Here is a 24,335-nt window from a genome sequence, read left to right as displayed (position 1 = left end):
ATGCATTTAGCTAAAAATAATTGCTAAAATACAGCGAATAATCATCAAAAATGCATTTTATTTCGGGATTTCGATACGCGGAATGGCCTTTCGATCCGAGGAACACTGACGATCGCTGGTACCTTATCAGGAGAAAAATGGCCACATTTATAAAGTTCCCGATATTCCTTAAAGTGAAAGAATGTGGCACCCGTCGTTCATAAAGTTGCATCGCAAATCTCTTAAGTTAATAGACTAATAGACGAGATCTGTTAAAGTTGCATCGCGCTGTAAGCTATTAAATTTGAGTGTATTTGCTCCTTATTGTCATAATCGAACTTAAAAATTTCAACAAAGCTTTTCAGTATGCCGGCCGAACTAAAAATCTTAACTAAAAGTAACGTAGTCTGAAAAATATGTATGTATTTAGACAAAAAATCTTTATACTATTTGAGTACTTCCACTTCCAAAGACTTCCAAACACTTCATTTTCACTTGTACACCACTTCCGACCCTAATATCTCCCCCTTGCCTTGGTGTAAACTGTAAACAAAACAGTGAAGTGTCGATTCTTGTCGGGATAGTTCATTGATTTTATTGTGAAATTTTGTGGGAAAATCGCGATGTCATCGAGTCCAGAACATCTGGATCCGGATCCTCCGATGCAGAAGCGCAAGAGTTCCTGGTGCGCCAAGCACAGCAACATGGAAGCTACGGCAATGTCGGTGGACTTTACAGGTCAGTGGGTACTTTTGGCTGGACGTCGTCATCTGGCGCTCCAGAGTCTCGATAGGCCAGAAGATGATGACGATGGGCTTCAGAAATTTCAGCGGAACTCCAAGTACGAAGTGTCTACGGCTAAATTTGCCATTTGTAGCCACAGTCAGGAATATTGTGCAATAGCCACGAGTCAATTGATTGAGGTTGTAACATGGGAATTCAATCCTTTGCTCATTCACTCCCTGAGGGCCCACACTCGGGTGGTGACAGACATTGATTGGCACTCGAAGGAACCTCATCTCCTGGCCAGTTGTTCAATAGACACTTTTACGCACTTGTGGGATCTCCGTGATCCCCGGAAACCCACGATGTCCTTCAGTGCAGTGTGCATGTCAGGAGCCACCCAAGTGGGGCTCAATAGGGTCTCCGGATACCTCCTGGCCACTGCCCATGATGGAGATCTGAGAATCTGGGACCGTCGCAAGGGTTCTTGCCCTATACAGTACATCACAGCCCATTCGGCACGCATCCATGGCATTAACTGGAGCCACAGGCATGAGAGTCAACTGACCACGGCCAGTCAGGATGGAACAGTCAAGTACTTTGACATCAATAATGCACGATCCCTGGAGAAAATGATCAAGGTATCTTCGCCTGTCTGGCGAGCAAGATACACTCCTCATGGAGATGGTCTGCTGACAGTCATTGTGCCCCATTCTGGTCACGATGAACAGAGCAGTCTTCAGCTCTGGAGCAATTCCAATCAGAGAACTCCCGTGTGCACTTTTCTGGGACATACAGATGTTGTTCTGGACTTTGCATGGCGTCCCAAACATTCCCAGGACACATCCACAGACATGGAACTCATCACATGGTCAAGGGATCGAACCCTGCGCCTCTGGAGGATTGACGAGGAGCTCAAGAAACTGATCAATCGGGATGATTCAGTTGGTGAAAGAATGGATTCTGGCACTGACGACATGATCCTGGAGGAATGTCCGCCGCCGTCGAAGAAAAAGGGAGGAAAACGCGGTGATATCGATTCACCACCTTCCTGCTCCCTCCAGCACGAATTTTCTCTGCTCAACACAAACATCCCCCATATTGACGTGGAGGAACTCGATCCCGTTAAACGGGGAGCAACAGCTCAAATTTCCGCAAATGGACACATAATCGTCCTACAAGTCTTTTTTCCCACAAACTACCCCAACGTTCCGCCTCAGTTCTCCTACCTGCCAGGCACCTCAGTGGATGACACCCTGTCAGCGCAGCTGATGCGAGTCCTTCGACAGACAGCCAATCAACGCGTGAAGAAGGGCAAGACTTGCCTAGAGCAATGTTTGAGGGCTCTCGTGACAGCCCTGAAAAAATCCACCAGTGGCGGAGATAAAAGCTACCTTCGCCTTCAGTCGCCTCGATTGGAAGGAGCACTCAGTGGAGCCCTTCACGATGCCTGTGTCCCTTTTCCCAAGACTTCAGGAGCACGCTTCTCAAGTGTAGGAATCCTTGTCACCTTCGTCCAACCGCTCAATACCAAGAGAATCAGTCTAAGGCACCAGACTACCACTCCCAGAGCTCTGTCAGCTCTCAGTGGAGGGTACTTGGGGAATGTGATGGGATCACTGCCAGTCCTCTATGCCCCACGGGATGGCAACTCGTCTGCTTTCTACCTCCAGGATCGTGTAAGGGTGAGTGATTGCTAAAGTTGCTAAATTTTGATTTTTTTTTAATAATTTATTTTGCAGCTTACTGTTTTAGGTTATACGAAAAATAAGCCTAAAAAGGATTTATTTCTGTGGCAGAATTTCTTAATGTTTAGTTTTTTTGCTACAATTTCAAAACTAAAATTAAAAAGAGTTTAACATGCTTAAATTATAGATTATAGATAAAAATTCCACGATACATTGAAATTGAATTTTCTGTTTTGAGGTTAGCGATCATACACAGTAAAAAAATGTGTAAAATTTTACTACTATAATAATGCAAAATCGACAATTTAGTTGTTTAATTTAAAAATGTTTAAAAAATGCGCAATAATTTGGTAATTTATTGTCACGTAATTGAAAATTACCACTATTATATTTGAAAATTTTTTAACAACGTTGTTTAATTTGAAAATGTGTAAAATTTTAACACTATAATAGTGTGAAATCGGATAAATTAATTATTTAATTGCGATCTGTGTAAAATTTCTCACTGTTATAGTCATAAAAAAAATTTCAACAATATTTTGTAATTTAAAACTGTTGGAAAGTTCTGAAAATTACAACTATTATAGTATTATTATAGTTTTTCACATTATTATAGTGTGAAAAAATACACAACTTTATGGTATTTTTGTCACATGATCAAAAATTAACACTATTATAGTTTGATCATAATTTTTCATACTATTATAGTGTGAAGCCTTGTGTATTTCAGCCAAAGTTGTTGAATTTTTAAACAAAAGTTGTGTAAAAATTGTTGAATTTCCAATTAAGACTTATACTTCAGTCGAGATGTTTTTCCTTGGGCAAAAGCCATATAGAACATTAAATATTTATATGCATAATAAGTATATCATGAAGATCCGAGCATCAGATGTAATCATTCCGCATTAGGGAGGATCCCGAGTACAGGAAAAAACATTACAAATGTCCAAAAAGGCAAAAAAAAACTAGAATAAACGAAATGAAATGAAAATTCAACAATTTTTGAGTTTACACACATGAACTAAACAATTTTACGAATTAATATTTTCTGGCATATTGTAATTTAGAACCTTCCGGAATTTTGTCTTTTCGTTTTGTGACTTTAAATAGAGACAGAAGGATTTAATAGATATTAAGCGATATCCAGAACAAGATTGAAGTCTTATTAGGTAAAGACAAAGACGATTTATTTAGTCTGGTCTGGTTTAGTCTGGTCACCAGGCCTCTTGCACTAACCTCGTCCTGTTCGAGTGACTCCCCGCCAGCCCCTGCAACACCACAGCACCCCTAGCTGTTTAAGAACATTATCCCCTACTTCTTTCCTTCGTCTTCTGAGGTGTACCCTCATATAAAAAGCTCTCGTAAGATTCGAACCCAATTTGTCATATGGCATTGCCAGAGCGTTATGCCCTAGACACACTTACGACTTAAGCCGAGAGACGACTTAGTGAAAAATGATAAAAATGAAGTTTAACTATTATTTCGAATATAATTACGCTAAGCCTTCTCTCGGCTAGTCCTCAGGTCTGTCAAGGCCCTTACAGGATTCCCTTCCAGGGTCCAGTAATTACCAGATCTCGTAATTTCTGAATTTCTGAATCAAGTTATCTGATAATACTTGACATCTATAATTCAATAATATCTGAGAGAAGTAGTGCACTACTCTAGTTACTGGCTGAAGTAATCCAATAATTATTAAGTTCAGTAATTAAGTAATTACTGGATCTGGTAATCTTCTGGTTCACTGAACCTTGTCCAGTATATACTGAACCAATACTTACTTGGTCTTGCAGTAAGGTGAATATTAAAATTAAACTAAGTTAGCCATGACATGATAGGCCTAATAGTCTAATACTTACTGAGACTAGTAACCTGGTAATGAATAGACCTAGTATATAACTTTATCTGGCCCTATAGCCCATTCATGGCCTTCCTGGCTATGTCTTAATGTGACTCAAGCCTCGTCGCCATTCACGTCTGTTATGCCTTACTGTTTCTAAATTCTATACTGTTAATAAACTAGGCAGCTAGGGTCCCAGCCCATGTCATCAGTCAGAAGATTGGTTCGGACCGTTCGGGCTGACCTAGTACATAACTATCTGGTCCTACAACCAATTCCTGACCATGTCAAATGTGACTCAAGCCTCGTCGCCTTTCAAGCCCGTTATGCGTAACTGTTCCTAAGTTTCACACTGCTAATGAACGTCCAAGTCCATGTCATCAATCAATCAGAGGATTGGTTCGAACTGCCCGTCAAATAATATCTGCAGATATCTTTAAGATTTCTGTAGAGAAAATCTACACCTCTACAGAATATCTGCAGATAAATTCTGTAGATATTCTTACGAATTTTATTTGGGCTTGGGACAAAATTCGTCAGAATATTTCGGCAGATTTTCTGACGAATCTCTGGACGAATTTCTGTAGATATTCTGTAGATTTTTTCTACATTCCAGACTTTCCAGACAAGATGTGTCAGAAGAGATGGAAAAATTTTTCACTGAAGTTTGCAAAATTCTATAGAGTTATTCTTAGTGATATCACGGTGTTTATATAAAATAAAGAATTCTGCGACGCCGTGTTACAAGTAGAGAAAAGTGAAGTGAAAACTTTAAACAGAGTGTCGACCAAAATTTCGTGTTTTTGTATCATTCGATTGGCGATTTTTAAGAAATTAGTATTTTTGCTCGCAGTTTTTTTACGTATCTAAAATGTGTACTCGGTAATGCTTGTTAAGCAGAGCATACAATTTTCGTCATAACTTCTACAGTTTCTTCATAAATCAACAATATTTTTGTGAAGTAATGGAGGTTATGCAGATTTTCTAGGGAGAAATTCTGCCGAGAATCTGCAGATTTTCTCTGAATGTACTAGAATATACCGTTAAAATTCAAAAAACCTCCGAGTAAAATCGGCAGGTAGAGCAATGATTTGACGGGTGGTGTTATAAATAGACCTAGTACATAACTTTATCTGGTACTACAACCAATTCCTGCGACCATGTCAAATATGACTCAAACCTCGTCGCCGTTCAAGCCCGTTATGCGTAACTGTTTCTAAGTTCTGTACTGATAATGAGATAAATGATTGGTTCGTCTCATACTTGCAAGCCATATTGTCAACCCAGTGTAGCTTATAGAAGTGTATTTGCTTAACCATATTTGTTTTACACTCCGTAGTCATATTATTCTATTATAGAGCTAACAGTCAGTCATCGAATCCTTTAAAGATCTATCTTTCAGATGATTTGTAATGACTTGCAGGATTATAGTCCTGCGAATCTAGTACCTCAGTAAATATATCTAATCGTCGGTACAGTACAGAGATTAAAATGTTAATGCTTTTGACTTTGCCGAATAGAAAACTTCCCGTCATCGACTTGGTCCGCAGCAAAAAATGATTTCAAGCGACGTAACAATCTACGATTTATCCAAGCATCTGCACGTGAGTCGGGAACTGGCAGAAAAATACGTTATTAATACGGATAATGTGGCAGAAATGTGCAAGATTAACAAAATGGTGGCAGAAGAGCATGGAAGGAGTGACTTGGTGCAATGCTGGTCTCTAGCTGAAATGATTGCCACGCCCATAATGGACGGAGAGACCGATGAGGATATGTTTAATTCTCAAAATCCCTTTTCGAGAAATCTCTTAGAGTCTCTGTGAGTAAGAGAAAATATTTTTAATGCGATAATTTCAGGTTAATGTTCTGTCTTGGTTAGAATTCTTCATTTTGCAAAGAACCGCGATGTACAAACTGCTGCTATGCTTTGCTGTACCTTTGGAAGGCACTGCCCGCCATTTGAGATGTCAAGGAGTTCCAGTTCTAGCAGCAAATCTGTATCACAAAGTGTATGATCTCTTTTTAACCTTACTTTTTTTTAAGTCCTAACCTCAAAGATGTTCAACATTTATTTTTCTGGGTTTTCTCGCATGAGAAATAATTTTTTGGGGGTGCAATAAGTAGAAATTAGTCACCAAGTCACACATTTTCACTTTTGGACTAAGTTTTCTTTTATAGATTTAGGTATCCAAATTGGGATTTATTATTTTTCCACACACATTACACACGAAATCTAACTTTATTTTGGGTGCTTTTGGTTCTTATAGCACTTGCTTGGTCACCGCAAAATTAAGGTAATTAGCTTTTCTTTATCCTTTCATCTTTTTTCTCATATTTTCACCTTTTTTTGTTTATCATTCTTCATTATCATTTATTTTAACACAATCCATTGGAGGGTTGCGCAGTTGTCTGGGAAGTTCGTGCAATATCTTGATTTTTCTGCACTTTATCTTTAAACTATAATCTTTGGGATTAATTCAACTCGGATTTAGAGGAACTTGTGCACGATTTTCCTAAGCAACTGACCAAAATAATTTATTGCGAAGTTTTAAATGTGGATATTTGTGTTCGGGAGCAGCCTAGTGGATCGCCGTACCACACAATCCTGCCCTTGGATACGACGAGCAGCAACATTGGTCACCAAGAATGGCATCTTGTGACTCAGCTGAAGAATCTGCGCAGCAATTCGTGGTCTGACTCTCTGGATGACTGCAGAGCAGCAGGAAACTACGTGAATAAGAGCCTTCTGGGAGATTCACAGCGACACTTTCATGACATCCTCAAGAGCACGTATGCAGAGATGCTCTATCGATGGGATCTGCTCGTACAACGCGCCAAAGTGCTCAAGTACCTCAGTGCCCCGCCGGAGACTCCAAGGGGCGTAGATTTTGTCACAGAGTGCCTCGTCTGCAACCGCAATTCGCCCTCAGTCATTCCCTATTGCAGCAATTGCCACAGGCCTCTTCTCTATTGTGCTCTGTGTCGTCTTCCGGTTCGTGGAGCTGCCAATGCATGTCTTCAGTGTGGCCACGGAGGACACACACTGCACATGATGCAGTGGTTCTCACGATATGACGTCTGTGCAGCCGGATGTGGCTGCAGGTGTCTCATGGAAACAACCTTCACCAACGAATATCCCAAAAAGTAAAGTTCCCGCCATTTCAGCTCCTGGTTCCCATGAGCTCACAGAGGTTGATAATTGAACAAAATACGAGATTAATTGTGCAAATAAAAATTTCAATAAAATTTTATTTTTAAATTTTAAGAATTTGTATAATTTATTTTATTTGCTACAAAGTTCACTTTGGATGCCGATCAGCGAGATTAATCGACGCCGATCAGTAGATCATGGAGAAGTATCGTAGCCAAGGGGAAGATATTCATCGGAAGTGGTGTACAGAATAAAATGGAAATGTCTGGGAGTGGAAGTACCGAAAAATTAAAAACAAAATTTTATTACATAAAAAAATATTTTCGGAAAAAATTGAAAAGAATAAATATCTCACCATAATGTTGGATTCTGAAAGTTATAAAATGCACAGTCTGTTATGTCCTAGACACACTTACGACTAAAGTCCAGAGACGACTAAGCTCGTTCATAGCCAAGTCAGTTCCTGACACATTACAAACGAGGCTTAACATTTTCTGGCACTCACAAACATAACTTTCATGGGTTTTTATGCAGATATTTATACTGAAATACACTAGTAGTCCTTTGAAAATGAAACTACTTTTAAATTTACTTCACAATTCACGTATAACAACAAGAATTATTCACTAGAATAGCCAAAATTGGCTTAAGTCGCGAGTTAGCTTCCACCTCACAAATAATTGTAATTAACAATAATTATTGGACGTGTATTGAGACATGATATTACAAATAGTTTCATTTTCAGAAGAGTCTTAGTGCATTTCAGTAGAAATATCTACATAAAAACCCACGAAAGTTATGTTATCAGCCAATGAATTATGCTGGGATGTTTTTATTTAATAAATGAAGTATAATAGCATAGAACTCTCAAATTATGTCTTTTTAATCTTCTTTAAAACTTTTATTCTAATTCTACAAAAACAAACTTGAATTATATTTTCGAGACGTTGAACAAATTCAAAAAATCCATCCGGATTACGAAGCGAACATGTCTTATTACTTATTGTCTCCTAATCATCCGAATAACGAAGCGGGCACTGCATTTTTTAAAATCTCTACAGAATAGTTTACTCGCTGAAGCTGTCTTTAACGACCTTGCGAACTTTCTAAAAAAAAAACAGGCTCTTAAAAAATGAAAGGAGTATGGATGGCAAGTGTTCTTATCAATGGAAACTAATAAAGTTTTAAGGGATTCCAGCAATGAATATAAAGAATTAAAAATGTTGAAACTTAAAGTTCTCTTTTTAAAATATTTTTCTCATAAAAGATCAGTTTTGGATTATTTTTCAACATTTTTGCTACACCAGTGAATATTTCTTGAACTTGGCTACTATGAACAAGGAAATATTTTCCATTTTAGGATTTTTCGAAGAGTTTTATTTCCCTCAGAATCTTATTTGTATAATCATTGACGAAAAATGTTGCAAAAATGTAAACCAGCGAAATAATTTTCCTTGCCAAAAGTGGCTCTTAGAACATGACTACAAATCACATCTCGTTCAAATAAAGAATTATGATTTGCGGGAAACTTTTACTAGAGTCGAATGCAGTGGATTAAAATTTGTCAACTGTCGGCCGAATTTGAGAACATCAACAAAATTACCTTTTAGGAAAATTCTCGAAAAGCCATTTCCCATGGTGATAGAAGACAAGAAGACAATGGTAAAAGAAAGTGCAGGCATTTAATTTCATATATGAATTCATTCAAAGGGGACATACAATAAATAAAGAATCTTTTTTGTCATATTCTTTAACATTTGGCTTAGTTATAAAAATCAAACTCAAAATTAAAATAGTAACATTTTTCGTCTGAAAAAAAGTTATCTATTCTATGTCAGATAATACGAACCTCTTAAATTTATTTATTAGATGTATTGTGATTGACTGATTGCAAATTTTACACAGAAAATCATTGTGTAGTGTAGATTTTAAAATCTTAAGAAAACTATTAATAAATTCTTTTTGTGAATACAATGAAAATGCAATTAGATAAAGGGATATAAATTTATAGTCCTTCTTCCAATGATTTTATTGAGGTTATATTCAATGAGAAGTGGGTATTACAGTTTATTCCTCCTTCTTTCCTTTTAATTCATTTCTATTGTGGCGGAAACGGAAGGGAATTTTGGAAAGGACCGGAACTTCAGTGGTAAACTACTGATCTCCACAACGATCTGTCCCCCTCTGACCGGTCTCACAAAGGCAACCCATCTGTGGGAACCGTGGGAACCAGTTTGCACAGTAGCACAGCCACTCAATACAGAAAGGATAGAGAAGGATAGGGAGTTCTATAATATTTATCTACTCTTAAATTAGAAGAGGAAATTATGGAGTTTTTTTTGGATGGTACCGCTACACTGTATTTAAATGATTTAAATATAATGCATGATGTGCAAGAAGTGCAAGGAGTGTTGGAAGTGCAATTATACATTCCACATTATATTGCGGAAGTGGAAGTGTCGAAATGTGGTGTACACATTTTTACCTAATATCTCCCCCTTGATCGGCGAAGATTATGAACACTGATCCATATATTTTATCGAACAAACTTATTTTGATTCTAATCAATAGAGTAGAGGAAAGAACACAAGTCTTTTTTTAAGAATAATTATTTAGTAAATTATTTATTCTCAAAACTAAAAACGTTACTTCAATCTCACTCAATTCAAAATTCTTCTCCTTTATCAACCCAAGCGCCATCTGTGTAGTTCTATATTTTCCCACTATCGTTTCATGGCGCCACCACTCGAAGGAGGGAATTTTATTTTTGCCAAAAAATTGAATTTTCTCTTACAAATCACCCTTTTTCACAACCGCTTTCTCTAAAATATGCAATTATTGACCTATTTTATTGATAATTCGAAGGTAAAAATTAAATTTTATTGATTTTTTGAGTTGTCGTTTCTTCCCGCGTAGATGGTGTTTTTTCTTGCGTGAAGGTTGGCAATGCGTTTTACTGTGACAGTCAGGAACACTTCTCTGAATTTTGGCAAAAAATCCTAGAATTTCACATTGGATGGATATTCCTTTGATTTCGGGAGAAAAAGTAAGTACCTTTCTTGCTTGTGATATGACTAAATTACTGAAACTTGAGTGAAATACTGGGAAACCTTGTGGGTGTGTGGGATGAAATGGCGCGGATGATCAAGTACATGCAAAATCTTTGTTATTTTCTTTATATCGGCATAATTGGTAACGTTATTGTTTTCTTAATGTGTTGGGGAGAATTTTCATGGATTGTTTTGGATTCATGGGTGGGATTTTGTCCTTAATTTCCTTGAAAATTGTTTTCCTCATGCAGTTGTCATTAAAGTTTCGAAGGGAATATGCAAGAGGGCGCTGTTGAGGAAAACATAGAAATGTAGAAAAAATATCGAAAAGTGAAACGGAGGGAGATTCACAGTGACATTGGCTTTTCCCCCAAAATTTTTCACTCAATTCTCCGTGTTTTTGTGCAAATGTTTAGTTTATTTTTCGTGTAACCATCCCAGATCCCATGCACCATGATCAGTGAAGACGATAAGGATGGTAGTGCTAGGCAAAATGCACAGGAAAGTGGACAAACTACGAAGATTTGCGTAAGGAAGATTCCGGGTCTGATTGCTAACCCCATTTCTGTTGTTGTCTCGGGCGCATCAACAACAAAACAGCCCGGAGATGCCCCAAGTTTGCCCACAACAACTATGCCTGGTAGAACAATTACCAAGAGCTTGCTGACGGTTAAGACGGGCGGGGAATCCTTGGGTGAATGGTTTTCGCAGAATAAGAATATTTTCATGAAGGATGGGAATTTGTTCATGAAATGCGCGAATTCCAATAAAATTGTTAAGCTGCAGGTGGCTAAGGCTGTTCCAGCATCAAGTGCTCAGGGATCTGAGTTCAAATTGTTGCCAGTTAGTGTGAAGAATCTGCCCAAAGACATTAAAATTGCCCCAAAACCTCAAACGACTGAGGCGGCAAGTCCCAGTCCAGGGACTACATTGCAAGTCTTTAAGCCAATTGCCAAAGCTCCACTGACTGATGCCCCAACGGTTCCAGCAAAACCTCAACCAGAAGCCACTCAGGCCAGTCCCAAGACTGACAAAGGCGAAGTCAGGTCAATTCAGATAACAAATCTTCCAACGGGAACAATTCTGGATTTCAAGGGGCCTGCTTTTGGGATAAATAGCCGATTTCCTAGTCTACAGGATCCATCTAAGGAATCCCCGGATTCTAGAGGATTTAATATACAAATCTCAAATGGGCGCCTTTCGGATCCCGATGGACCCATTAAAATGCTGGGACTTGCAGGTAAATCCCTATCAGTGACACGCAAGAGTATCACCATCAATTCCGATGGCACAATTAGCTCAGAAAATTCCCTGAAAGAAGCAAGAGATTTGCTAGTAGACGAAAAAGTTGCTAAAAGTGAAAAAACTCCAAGGAAAATTGCCCGTTCATCATCAACGGATGAGACACCCAAGAAAACCCCAACGCCCCGTCGGCTGTCAGAACCCCTGAAACCTACAGGTCCCATTGAAGAGACTCCCAAACCACAAGAAAAAGCCACTTTTGAATCTCTTCTGTGCGATGAGAGCCTGGAAAATTCGTCCGACAGTGAAAAGATTGAGAAATCACCGGTCCAGGAGCACCCAAATGGCCTTCTGGATCCCCTGGAAGCATCTGATGGTGATCCTGATCGCAATGAACGCGGATTTGACGAAAGGTAAGTAATAATTTCCCTATTTTCCCGGGGTCACTGTTCTGCCACGAAGATTTTGAGGTTAGAATCGACCAGTTTTGAGGTCGCGAGTTTCAGCAAAAGTTGTTTATCGGAGTTCAGCACTGTCCGAAGTTTAGCAAGTGAAAGCAAGACCATCCACAAAATCCATTCTCCCTTCTAGTCCATCTGAGAATCCTTTGGTTCAGCTATGTCCCAATCCTCACAAAATCCCAAATCCCGCTTCCTGAATCTCATGTGATTCCTTCGATTCCTTTGATGATCTGGCCAAGTGACTTTTTACAGTTGCACAAGAAATCTTCCAAATTCGGGATGGGCTACTCGGTTAAATGGGAAGGTGAAAGTCGAGGAGAGGAGTTGAAAGAGTCACAGTGATAATAAAATTTGATAAAGATCATTGCAAGACATTTCTTGTGGTGAACTTCTCAGTTTTCTGCGTTTTCTGCATCATTCGACTCGCCCTTGATCTCTTGTAAGTTTAAGCTATTTTGCCCTTCATTTGCTTCAAATTCCCGGGGGCTGCAAGTTTATGAAACTGAAGAAAATTTTCATGAATTTTTGCATTTTTTGACAAGATCATTTGCAATCCAAAAAGTCGTGCTGGGATTGGATAGTGTGTTAGAAAGTGTTAAATTCATTTCGTTTGAAAATCTGACAAGATAATTTTTAATCTTGCTGTCCTTTGTGATCTTGAGATAACACGACGCGTGTTTTCATGGAGAAAGGATTGTCACGTGTCAAGTAGAAACCCCACGATAAATGATCCCCTAACATTAATTTCAAAGCCTTCATAAAGTACATTAAGAACAGGATGCGGTTTGCAATATCCTGCTCATACCGCGATTCCATCTAATCTTATGAAAAATTAACATGTTTTTTAGTACATTTCTGTTCTCAAGTGCTCCTGCATTACCGACTTTTCTTTGTTTTGGTTTCTGTCGAGACTATTTTCTCTAATCAGTTTCTAAATTTCTAAAATCACCAAAAAGTTATGACAGGAGTCAACGAAAAGAAAAGCCGATAGTGCAGAAGCACTTGAGAACGGTCGTTCTAAAACATGTTCATTTTAGTACTTTACTGTTCTCAAGTGTTTCTGCATTATCGACTATTTTTGCGTTGGCTCCTGTCATAACTTTTTGGTGATTTTAGAACACAGCAAGGACTGAGAAAAACAGTCGAGACAGGAACCAACACCAAGAAAAGTTGATAATGCAGAAGCACTTGAGAACAGTAAAATGCTAAATAAAAAATATTCATTTTTTATTGGAATAGCACCATAAACCACCTTTTCACTACTTTAATGAGAAACCAAAGCTTTATTTGATTATGCCTTTTGTGTTACTGGTTAAATTCAGTTTAGATTTTCCAAATATAAACTTCATTAAAAACAATAGCTTAGCGATATAGACATACAGTAATGTTCAAAACATTACATACACCCTTCGTAAGTTTAAATACAATTTCAATTTCAATTTATTTGATAAAAACAAGTTAAGATAATAACAAGTAAGTTTAAATACACCTGGTTTGGACCGGGAAAACGCTGTAATATCCAGTTCTATTGACTTAAAAAATACTTTCTTATATAAATCTTATATAAATCTATGTGATGTGTTCTGAAAGGGGTTTCTTCTTTGAATATTAAAATTTCCAGCCCAAATTCTACTTTTTCAAATATTTTTTTTTATTATTTTTCAAATTAATTTTTATTATTGTAGCAATTTCATTTCTTTTACCTACTTAATTTTTTTATTTAAAAAACATGAATAAAATCATCAAATACAGTTCTCGAAGAATCCTCCTTAAAAAAATATTAATAAAATAATAATAAAATATTTGAAAAAGTAGAATTTGGGCTGGAAATTTTAATATTCAAAGAAGAAACCCCTTTCAGAACACACAATCCGTACCAAAAATATTCCCTCGGCATTATTTTCAGTTTTTCTGACTCTTATTAAAATATTTACTAATAGTAATTCAACTTATGTTAAATGATTATTAACAGATTAGATCAGTTTTAGAATGTGGGGCTACTTTTGCATTTTTGTCCAAAAAGCTCATTTTTGACTGAGTGCTCCTGCATTACCGACTTTTCTTTGTGTTGAATTCTGTCTCGATTGTTTTCCCCAGTTCTCATTTGCTTCTGCATTATCGATTTTTTTGTGTTGGTTCATATCTTTACTGGTTTTCCTAGTCCTCACCGTGTTCTAAAACTACCAAATAATTATGACAGAAACCAACACAAAGAAAATTCGATTACGTGTAGAAGCAAATACAGTGGATCCCGGGATTACGCACATAGGGATTATACACCTGACGAGATTATGCATGTTTGCCTACTGCTTTGAAAATTCTAAACTAACCATATGTCACTTCAGAAACGGAGCATTTTTCCACTGGCCAGTTTTAATTTTTTATAGCCCCAGTATGCCATTTAGATTGGGAAAATTTCATAAAGTCAAAATTCACACAACTTTCTTACCGTGCTATCACACTAGGATTTTTTTCAATTTGTAAATTCAATTTAATTTTCAAATGAATTGTTCCTATGCGTTATTTTGCATTAAAAATCATTTGAATCGATAGATTTTCGCCTATTTATTGATATAAACTAAAACTTTGCCCACCAAAACATGTTTAAACATTCTAAAACAGCATAAATGTGGTTACTCAATTAAATTTGAATTCAGCAAAATAAAAACGTTAAAATTGCTCATTAATTTCAATTTTATTGCAGTTAAACAAGTAGCCTTTTGAAGAATATTGTTCTTTTTAAATTTAATCACTCGTAAATTAATTATTATTTTGTGGCAAAAATAAAAAATAAAATAAGTACAGTGATTAGTGATATACTTGTACGCGAGTGAAATTTTAGTATCGGGAGTAATTTGCTAAGTTCCCCCAAAGCAATTCGAAGGAAGTTGTTGTGTCAAGAAATTGCAGTTGGGAGTCTCGTCATGTGCCCCCTTGCCTACAACTCTTTTTTCTGGCTTTGGGGATTCTTTTGCATAACAGATAAGTAACTTATAAGACATTTTAAGTACTATCACACATTTTCTGGAGTCATTCAGAATCAAAAATCTCACGGCACTATTAAAATTAAGCAAATTACTTGCAAAATGGGTCCTGGCTGTAAGAAGTTCCAGGTAAATTCTAGAAATCTTATAATGCTCAATTAGCTCAATTGAATTTAAAATTAAATTGTGAAAATCCTAGTGCTATAGTACCGTTACTCAACGATCGTGCATATGTCTATCCTACTACAGTAGAGTCTCGTTATAGTCCATATTTGGTTTCAGATTTGACACTTGGGTCGCACTATAGTCCATGTAATTTTTTAAAATTATCAACGACTTTTAGTATTGAAATTGCGCGACGGCTTCCACTTTCTTTGCGATTGTGGTACTTGTCCTCGCTCTCTTCATTATGGATCACAATTATCACAACTACTTAATAAAGTTTGCCAAAAATATTAAAATAATTATGCTTGTTGCGTACTAAAAAACATAACCTAACATAAAATCAGTGTTTTGAAATCAACGGTCGATAAATTGTGGACTATAGAGCGATGGCCTATAGCGAGACTCTACTGTATTTCACATTTTTCTTCTTCTTCTTTTGAACATCACACCAAATTAAATTTAGTTTAGTCCAATTTTGGGACCGAAAATTAGGAATAAACCTATGCAAATAGTTTGAGAAAGGAATGTGAATTTTGATTTCATGAAACCTTACCGAACTAGGAGTGCCGAAAGTATTATTATTATTAATCGATTCGGAATACTTTGTTACAATGTCATGTTATACTGCTGTTGCATTACGTGGTGGAAGAATCCGCTAAGTCCATGTGTAGACCGCCCAGGAGCGCCTTCCCCGTAGTGTGGATGCTTCTTCCATGCTCCCGGAATTTTTTTTTTAAAGCAGAGGCGGTGCATTTTTATTACGTTATATTGCAGTGAAAATGTATTTTTCTGATATTCAGTTGTTTGCACCGGGCGGGACTCGAACTCACAACTTTGAGAGTCGAATCAGAAATCTCGTCCGCCCAAACACCAGCTGTCTTGCCTATTGCACCACACTCATTTTCTGTCAGGAAAAAATCATGAAATCAAAATTCACATCTCTTTCCTAAATGGCTCCGTCAAACCTTTTAGATCAGGAAAATTTCAAGAAGTCGAAATTCACATCATTTTTTCAGCACTTTTTGCGTATGTCTATCTCAGTCTTTTACGCTCAAAATTAGATTGAACTAAATTTAAATTGGTCTGATGTTTAAATGAAGAAGAAGAGTCGGAAAGAGTGGGATAGACTTATGCAAAACGTTTGAGAAAGAAAGATGTGTGAATTTCGATTACATGCAATTTTCCTGATCCAAAAGGTGTGCCGGAGCCAGTGTAAGAGATTTACACTAAATTATCACGGAATTATCAACAATTGATGATGAGCCATCTACTATTTAATAGAAATGTGTAAGTCTCTTAGGAAAACTAAAAGAAAATTTACATTATTCGAAGGCATGAACGTTCGAAGGGAGAGTACTTTCCCCTAAGGCGAATTTCATGAAATCTAAATTTCCATCACTTTCTCAAATGCCTTGCGTCTAACCGACTCTATCACAGTCGTCTACTTCTCGCGAGCATCACTTTAGCACTTTGGATCACATCACATTTGAATGACAAAGTTGTGCCTACTGTGCACTACTGATCTTAATTGATTTTTTACTGAGTGAATTTTAAATTTCTATTGATCATTTTAACTGCTCGAAATCCAAGAGAGAGCAGTTTTTACAATCCACTTTTACGAAATAATTGCCCATTATGCTGCGTCCTAGCGATCATCCGGTGTTCAAGAAATGAATTAGGGTTTTTTCTGATTTAGGAGCTTAACTCAGAGAAACGCCAACTGCCAACTAATGAAGTTGACTGCACGACGGGAGGGTGAGGATGAGGATCCGCTCAATTTGATCCGCTGGGAGGATGGCATTGGCTATCTCTATGGCAGTAACTTGCACTTCCAGTTCAATGAACTGGGACTTGTGGATATCATGGATGATGATGAATTTATGCGGTATCAGCAGACTGAATCACACTACGACCAACCCATTTGTGATCGCGAACTCAATCCTTTGCGCGTGAGGCAACTGCAGACAGCCACTGAGCCCATTTACACATGCCTCTCGTGCTCATGCTCAGGCCTTGCGGCGGACTTCCTGGCTCCGGATTACTGTAGCAAAGCCTGTATTAATATTTCGAAGCGTCGATCATGCACGGAAACAGAGGAGGACGGCAAAAGTACGTCCACGAAGCGCAAGAGCAAGGACAATTCTGTTTTTCCGTGGAAAGACTATTTGGCGTCAACTAACAGCCAAAGGGCTCCAGATGAACTCTTTCCACACTGCAACAGTGATATTCTCGATTACTATACCAAGCATCCGTTTCGTCCTCAAACGAAACTCGAGGCCATTGATCCGGACAATTGTTCGGTATTTGGTGTTGTAACGGTTCTAGCGGTTCAGGGACAACGGATGTTGCTGCATTTTGATGGATGTCCGGTGAAGTATGATTTCTGGTTGGGTTTCAGCAGTCCCGACATCTTTCCACCGCGTTGGTGTGAGCACGAAGGGAAGAATTTGATTGTGCCGAGGAGTGGACAAATGGGAAAATTTGTGTGGCATCGGTATCTGGAGGAGACAAAATGCGAAGCAGCCAAGCTTAAGAACTTCCGAAATCTGGCCATGGGAGGCTATCTGAAGGCTCCTCATGGCTTCAAGGTGGGCATGAAGCTAGAAGCGGAAAATGTGAAGGGCACAGGGAAGCTAACAGTGGCAACGGTGGCTGATGTCATTGGGGATAGGGTTAGGATTCACTTCGACGGGCACAGCGACAACAACGACTATTGGTGCAACTATGACTCACCCAGGCTTCATCCCATTGATTTCCACAAGACCATCAAGGAGGAAATTCTGACACCGACAAGTGAGTATTTTTTTTCTACTTTGAAATTTTTGAAGTTTGATATATTGCGAAAGGAGAATGGTCAAAACTATATGGGCGTTGGTCCCGGAATCGCCACAAACGAGAGTAGGCGCGTTTTGTAGGTACTGATATAAGATTGAAAAATTGCCGGGACCCAGGACCATAAACGCTGGGAGTCCTTGTAAAAATGCCTTTATCCTTTCGATAAATCGCTGTTTTGACAACGAATTACGCAAGAACGGCTAAAGTGATCTTCATGAAATTCGGTATAGGGTCACTGTATGACTTAAAGTTTTTATCCATGCATACCACCCCCTCCCCCCACCCTCCATTCTGATAGCCCCCATACAAAATGGGGGCACTTTACCTTATAACTCCTTTCTAAGAGGAGGTAGAAAGCTGAAATTCGACAAGGGAACAAAGCTTAGGGAAGACTTTTAAACCATGTATAATATCTCCCTCCTCTGTCCCCCTTTCTGGTAGCCCTCATAGAAAATGAGAGCATTTCACCTTATAACTCCTTTCTGAGAAAAGATAGAAAATTGAAATATAGCATGGTAACAAGGCTTAAAGAAGACTTTTTAACCATACTGCCCAAACTCTTCGTCCATCACCCCTTCTGGTAGCCCCCATACAAAATAAGACTATTTTGCCTTATAACTCCTTTCTAAAAGGAGGCAGAAAGCTGTTATTCGACTAGATGTCTATAAATGCATATAAAATCTAGAAAATTATTGTTAACGTTATTAGTTATTCATTTTTTTCATTCTTTTACAAACGAACTACTTCTTCTCAGAAAAGAGGTCAAAATGTTCTCATTTTGTATAGGATTACTAGAAGGTGTGGTGGAGGAGGGGATTAACATGCATGGTTGAAGTGTCTTCCATAAGCTTTGTTCCCTTGTTGAATATCAGCTTTCTGCATCCTCTTAAAAAAGAGTTATAAGGTAAACTGCCCCCATTTTGTATGAGGGCTACCAGAACGGAGGGTGGCGGGAGGGGGTGGTATGCATAAATAAAAAGTTTAAAACATACACTGACCCTATACCGAATTTCATTAAGATCATTTTAGCGGTTCTTGTATAATTCGTAGTCAAAACAACAATTTTTCGGAAGGATAAAAGCCTTTTTTACAAGGACTCCCAGCATTTATCGTCCTGGGTCCCGGCATTTTTCTCAACCTTATATCAATATCTTCAAAATGCGTCTACTCTAATCTTTGTGTGAAGATGAACCAGCGCCCATATACTTTTGATCATTCTTCGTAATTCTTAAAAATAGTTTTTATGCTCTAGAACTGTTCCTCCATGGTTTAGAACATTAATCCCAGAACAAAAGTTGTTACCTATACTAATGTCTATCCAATGACATAGGTCCCGTTCGTGGCGATTCCGGGACCGGATTTGACCATTCTCCTTTACAACCTTTCTGAACTTGAACAGTCTTGATTTATCGGGGAGATATTGTTAGCTCCTCATACAACTTTCTCTAAAACGACTAGATTTCTTCGTTGTCCAGATTTGTGCGTTCTCACTAGGATTGATGGTTACCCAATCTTTCGTCATTCCTCTGAGTGTACCGGAGCCAATCAGGCACAAGTCCGCTTAGAAACGAACATAGGAATTGAAAGGAACAGGCCATACGTCACGCATTCATTTCTCTTTGACCTCTCGTTACTTAGGTTTACCTTGAAGTAGACGTCCCTTCATATTGACCTGCAACGAGTTTCTTGATAATCTTCTTTCAGTCGAAGGAACATCTTCTCTTCTTTGATCGGTTCGAAGGAACATCGGAATATCGAAGGAACCGAACTGTGGAAGTCCAATAACACCCCGAGGTACTTGAACTTTTCCACTTGGTTCAATGGGATTTGATTGACATTAGTGCACTGCTTAGGCTCAGGTTGTCGATAGTTCACCATTACCTCCATTAGTCATGTTCACTGTTATACCGGTTCCTTCATACAGCTCCTGTAGTCTCTGTACAATGGCTAAATGACCCTCACCAATTTTTCATCTTCGTACTGGAGTAGTATACCTAGTACACCCAAAAGTTGTTCTTCCGGTACTCATTCACATAGTTATGTACGTAAACGGCGCTACAATCAATGGCTGATCCTGAGCTAGTGGCCCTGGTCCACGCCGTCGCTCCATCAGAGACTGTGTCGACGTCGTTTTCTCGAAATAATGATTCTCTGCCTCTAAAGACTCCAAACAGGATTGTTCTCATTCTTGCGAACCAGATGGTCAGCCCGGCTCATATGCCTCGTCCGATGGACCGACGGCGTGGACCAGGACGCCAGCTCATGAGTGGAGCGTAGCAGACTCGAGTGGCGACAAGTTCAGAGTCAGGCCGAGACCAGTAATTGGCCGTAGCGCGATGGTTGTAGTAAATTTGTGAGGTGACGATTCCGGTTAGCCTGTAATCGAAATCATCGTCTCACATACTACAACCAATGCGATACAACCAATTGCTGGTCTTGGCTTGACTCAGAACCCGTCGCCACTCGAGTCTGCTACGCACCGCTGTTTTCCAATTCCCTGTTTGAACACTGTTCAGCAAACGCGTTCGGAACAGGGTTCGGTCCAATGTAAATTCTTACGGGCTGGGAAAAAGCGAACGCGGTTGAAGCAATAGTTCTCTCTGATGGCCACCACTTTCTGAACATTTGGGAGGCCGCCACCGTCGCGGCATGTCGAACAGGGAACTCATGAGCTGGCGTCCTGGACCACGCTGTCGATCCATCGGAGGCTGGGTCAGCCTCTTTTCCTCGGAGTATGGAGTCCACCCCTAAAGACTTTTCAGGCTGGGTTGTCCTCATCCTTACGAACCATATGAACAGCCTACCTGAGCCTATACACCGCATGGTTGTATAGGCTCCGGAAGCGTCTTTCCTCACATACGCAACAAAAAATCCGTATCAGAATCCTCCTCTAGAACGCAGCTAAGAGTTCGCAATTCTCATTGGTGATAACCCACGATTCAGACGAAAATGTTAACACATAAGTGATCTCTCGCACGTTCTCAGATATTGTGGGTACCATTTGTATGCAGACGATCTTCAGATTTACTGCTCTGGAGATCCGTTAAATTCATCTCACACATTCGATGCTGTGAATGATAATTTGGAGAGGATCTCACACTGGGCCGACAATAATGGTCTGGTCCTGAATGCCAGAAAGTCACAGGCACTTCTGGTGCACTCGAGAAGAAGAAACCCAATCTCCTTTCCACTTTTCCTTTCGGATGAAGAAATTTCACTCTCCTCCAAGGTGAAAAATCTAGGTGTCATCTTTAATAATACACTTACTTGGTCGGATCACGTAGCTGAGATTTGCCGCAAGGTGTTTCTCACGTTGCGAACTTTACGACGGTACCAAACTTTTACACCCCAAGAGATCAGATTGCTTCTGGTTAGAACAGTTATTGTGCCATTTTTCACCTACGGGTGTGAGTTGTTCTTCAGAGCACATGCTGAGGCCCATAGTCGTCTGAGACTTGCATTTAATTCATGTTTGCGCTATGTCTTCGGACTTCGCAAATATGATGTGTCTGCATATGGTGATTCCATACTCGATCTTCCATTGCCTGGTTATCTCGATACCCGTGTGGTGGATTTCATTTCCAGGATTCTTTCGACTGGTAGGCCACGGTATCTACCGAGCTTGTGGTTGCTGGGCAAGATTTCCTCTCAGCTCTGTTTCAAAGTGCCTCCAATCCTCTCCGCTTTAGGCGACCTCGTCGCCTCGTCATAAAAGCACCTCCAATACACCCCGGGGAAAATGTTGCTTAAAAAAAAACAACAAATTCGTCATTTTTTATACATTTTCCAAATCTATTAAGCAATCATAAACTATAACACCATATTCTGAAATTTTTTCGACAGATATCTTTCAGAATAAAAGCTGCTCCAGGGTGATCAATTAAGTTGTCCATTATGATTGCTAGAGCTTTACATATATAAGTAATTGCTTCATGTCCGACTCGAATGACCAAATTATGTGAGGGATTTTACCTTGAAAATACTCCAAAATCCCTGTTGTTTTACTACACAGAGTAGTTTAGGTTCGTATTGTGACAATCTGTTATGTAGGTTCTATTCTCTCTATACACTCATTTTAGCTACGACTTTTTATCATTTATTAAACCTCTCAGAGCGTATGTTCACTGTCTTCTTATAATGATGCCCTAAAAGCGCCATAATTTCTTTGAAAGTCATCTGGCTGGACAATTTCGGGTAGGAAAGCTTCTTGAAGGTTTTATACACTTCATTGGACAGCGATTAATGACGTAACTCTCAATGATTCTGGAACACTTCCGGCGATGAAATACTATTCCACGGGGCCTTTGTACCCCATAAAATCTTCTTCAGGGTCTGCTGCGGGAACTTTGCCACACGCGGTGACCATGTTTTTCGACGTGTCCTCTTCAGATTCTGTAGGCATCTTCGCTATCACTGGCTTTTTCTCAGATTTCTCGTCGCCAGCTGATAAATCCGTGGTGGTCGAGTGGATTTCTCAGTTGACAGGAATTAACACTCACTTTTGGGGAGGGATATTTGACTTTATTTTCAAACTTACTTTTTGAGATGTTGTCCCTCCGAGAGTTCTGCTACAAGTGACCTTCTATTCTTTCCCTACACTACACACTAGGTCACTCTGTGTACAATAATTATAAACTTAGTACACATTTTAGTACAAGAGCAGTTACCGTCATTTTTGCTATACACGACAATATCCTAGCTGACTTCACGCAGTTCTTTTGTTAATTTTTTGTCAATTGTCAACGCCATCAACCATGATACTGTAGACTCCATTACTTTTTTTTATTGAAACACTCAGAATACTTTTAGCTTTTTTATTCACTCACGTCCACTCTCTTAGGCGTCCAGTCTCAGTCTGTCTATTCTTCGTTTTTCGTTCGTCTTCGTCTGTCCTGATCGCCCTCTCGCGGCAATAGTTTTAAGTATTGTCCGTCCCGTCCGTTGATCAGAATACTTTAAATTTTTTGATCAAAACTCCAACTGTATGGACTGTATTTTGACTATGTTGATGGCTTCCACTTTCTTCCGCACAGGACGTAGCACAGCATTTTCGTGGTCACGTTACTTGCATCAGACAAACAGCCATGGTGTGCCTGCTAAAAATTTTGTTCAGCGGCCGCCAAGGGACTTCCGGAAGGGCATGAAGTTGGAGGCAGTAGATCGGGTTTGTCCGGAATTTATTCGTCCAGCCACGATAATCGACATAGTTGGCTATGAGTTGCGTATTCTCTACGATGGTTTCGACACTCAGTACGCGTACTGGGTGGACGATGACAGTACTGACATCTTTCCCACGGGCTACTGTGAGATCACGGGTCATCCGCTGGAGGCAGTGCCCAGTAACAGATGGCCGGTTCAGCGGTGTGGCCTGAAGGTCTGCAGTGGTAAGGGGAGTGTTGCGAATCAGTGGTATAAGAATCACGAGGCGGCTATTGAGTGTCCGTACAATATGAAGAACTACAATCATCGGGCTGTGAAACCATGTCGCCTCAATAATGCCAAGCACATTGTGACGCATTATGCTTTGCGCTTCAGTTTGGTGAGGAAGAGGAAATTTGGGATGACGACAGGAATTGAGAAGCCTGTTAAGGCCACATCGATTAAGAGGCCCCGTAAGACTGCTCCGATGGCTGAGAGGAAAGTGGCTAGGACGACTCAAGATACTCCCGAAGCATCAACCTCACAGACTCCTCCAGAACCGAGTAGCCCGTTAAAGGAGAATCAAGCCATTTGGAAGAATACCTCGAAGATTAAGAGTCACATCGAGCTGGGTGAACGGAAGCAAATTAATCCACTTCTCTGGTCAACTAATGAAGTGGCCAATTTTCTCAGCAATCTCCCCAATTGTTCGCACATTGCAGAGAGATTTCGCACGGAGGACATTGATGGAGAGGCCTTTCTGTCTCTCAGCAAGGATGATCTCACGAATTTGCTGGACATCAAACTGGGGCCTGCTATAAAGTTGTACAATTTAATTGTGAAACTGCGCTCGGACATTAATGAACAATTTCTGCAATTCTAGAAATACAGAGAGTCTTGAATTTGTAAAGATATCAATCAAACTATTCTTCGATCCTTTTAAAATTGTTCTGCTTCTTAGATCATAAATTAATCATGTTAAGATAGAGTGGAGATGTTAAAGAATCTTCTACGTACAATAAATAGAATATTGTAAATCCACGCTGTTTTGTTTACTGGAGCTGACCGGAAATGT

The 24,335-nt window shown here is 39.2% G+C and overlaps 2 protein-coding genes across 3 annotated transcripts; both read left to right on the top strand.

Annotated features, from left to right (window-relative positions):
* The first annotated feature begins 505 nt into the window (after positions 1-505).
* Positions 506-7,498, top strand: LOC129802476 (GATOR complex protein Wdr59). 2 transcript variants are annotated; one of them, XM_055848343.1, is made up of 5 exons: positions 506-2,387; positions 5,751-6,052; positions 6,113-6,242; positions 6,501-6,527; positions 6,812-7,498. In XM_055848343.1, exons 1-5 carry the CDS (start codon positions 603-605, stop codon positions 7,379-7,381), a joined length of 2,814 nt encoding a protein of 937 aa, XP_055704318.1. In that variant the 5' UTR covers positions 506-602; the 3' UTR covers positions 7,382-7,498. The 2 variants fall into 2 exon arrangements, with proteins under 2 accessions (XP_055704318.1, XP_055704319.1); XM_055848344.1 differs by lacking the exon at positions 6,501-6,527.
* A 2,809-nt stretch (positions 7,499-10,307) lies between these two features.
* Positions 10,308-24,297, top strand: LOC129802474 (lethal(3)malignant brain tumor-like protein 1). Its single transcript, XM_055848341.1, has 4 exons — positions 10,308-10,430; positions 10,876-12,089; positions 16,983-18,079; positions 23,155-24,297. Exons 1-4 carry the CDS (start codon positions 10,401-10,403, stop codon positions 24,141-24,143), a joined length of 3,330 nt encoding a protein of 1,109 aa, XP_055704316.1. The 5' UTR covers positions 10,308-10,400; the 3' UTR covers positions 24,144-24,297.
* Positions 24,298-24,335: the final 38 nt, after the last annotated feature.

The sequence above is a fragment of the Phlebotomus papatasi genome, chromosome 2, assembly GCF_024763615.1.
Source record: "Phlebotomus papatasi isolate M1 chromosome 2, Ppap_2.1, whole genome shotgun sequence".
Classification (NCBI taxonomy): Eukaryota; Metazoa; Arthropoda; class Insecta; order Diptera; family Psychodidae; genus Phlebotomus; species Phlebotomus papatasi.
Note: the sequence above shows the minus strand (reverse complement) of the source record. Positions and strands in the feature narration are given on the sequence as shown.

Bases quoted from the DNA above. Each gene is read 5' to 3' on its own strand.
- LOC129802474 (XM_055848341.1), top strand. From the start codon at position 10,401: ATGGATATTCCTTTGATTTCGGGAGAAAAA. The intron at 10,431-10,875 runs GTAAGTACCTTT...TAACCATCCCAG, and splicing joins CTTTGATTTCGGGAGAAAAA to ATCCCATGCACCATGATCAG. The intron at 18,080-23,154 runs GTGAGTATTTTT...TCTTCCGCACAG, and splicing joins GGAAATTCTGACACCGACAA to GACGTAGCACAGCATTTTCG.
- LOC129802476 (XM_055848343.1), top strand. From the start codon at position 603: ATGTCATCGAGTCCAGAACATCTGGATCCGGATCCTCCGATGCAGAAG. The intron at 2,388-5,750 runs GTGAGTGATTGC...TTTGCCGAATAG, and splicing joins ACCTCCAGGATCGTGTAAGG to AAAACTTCCCGTCATCGACT. The intron at 6,528-6,811 runs GTAATTAGCTTT...GTTCGGGAGCAG, and splicing joins TTGGTCACCGCAAAATTAAG to CCTAGTGGATCGCCGTACCA.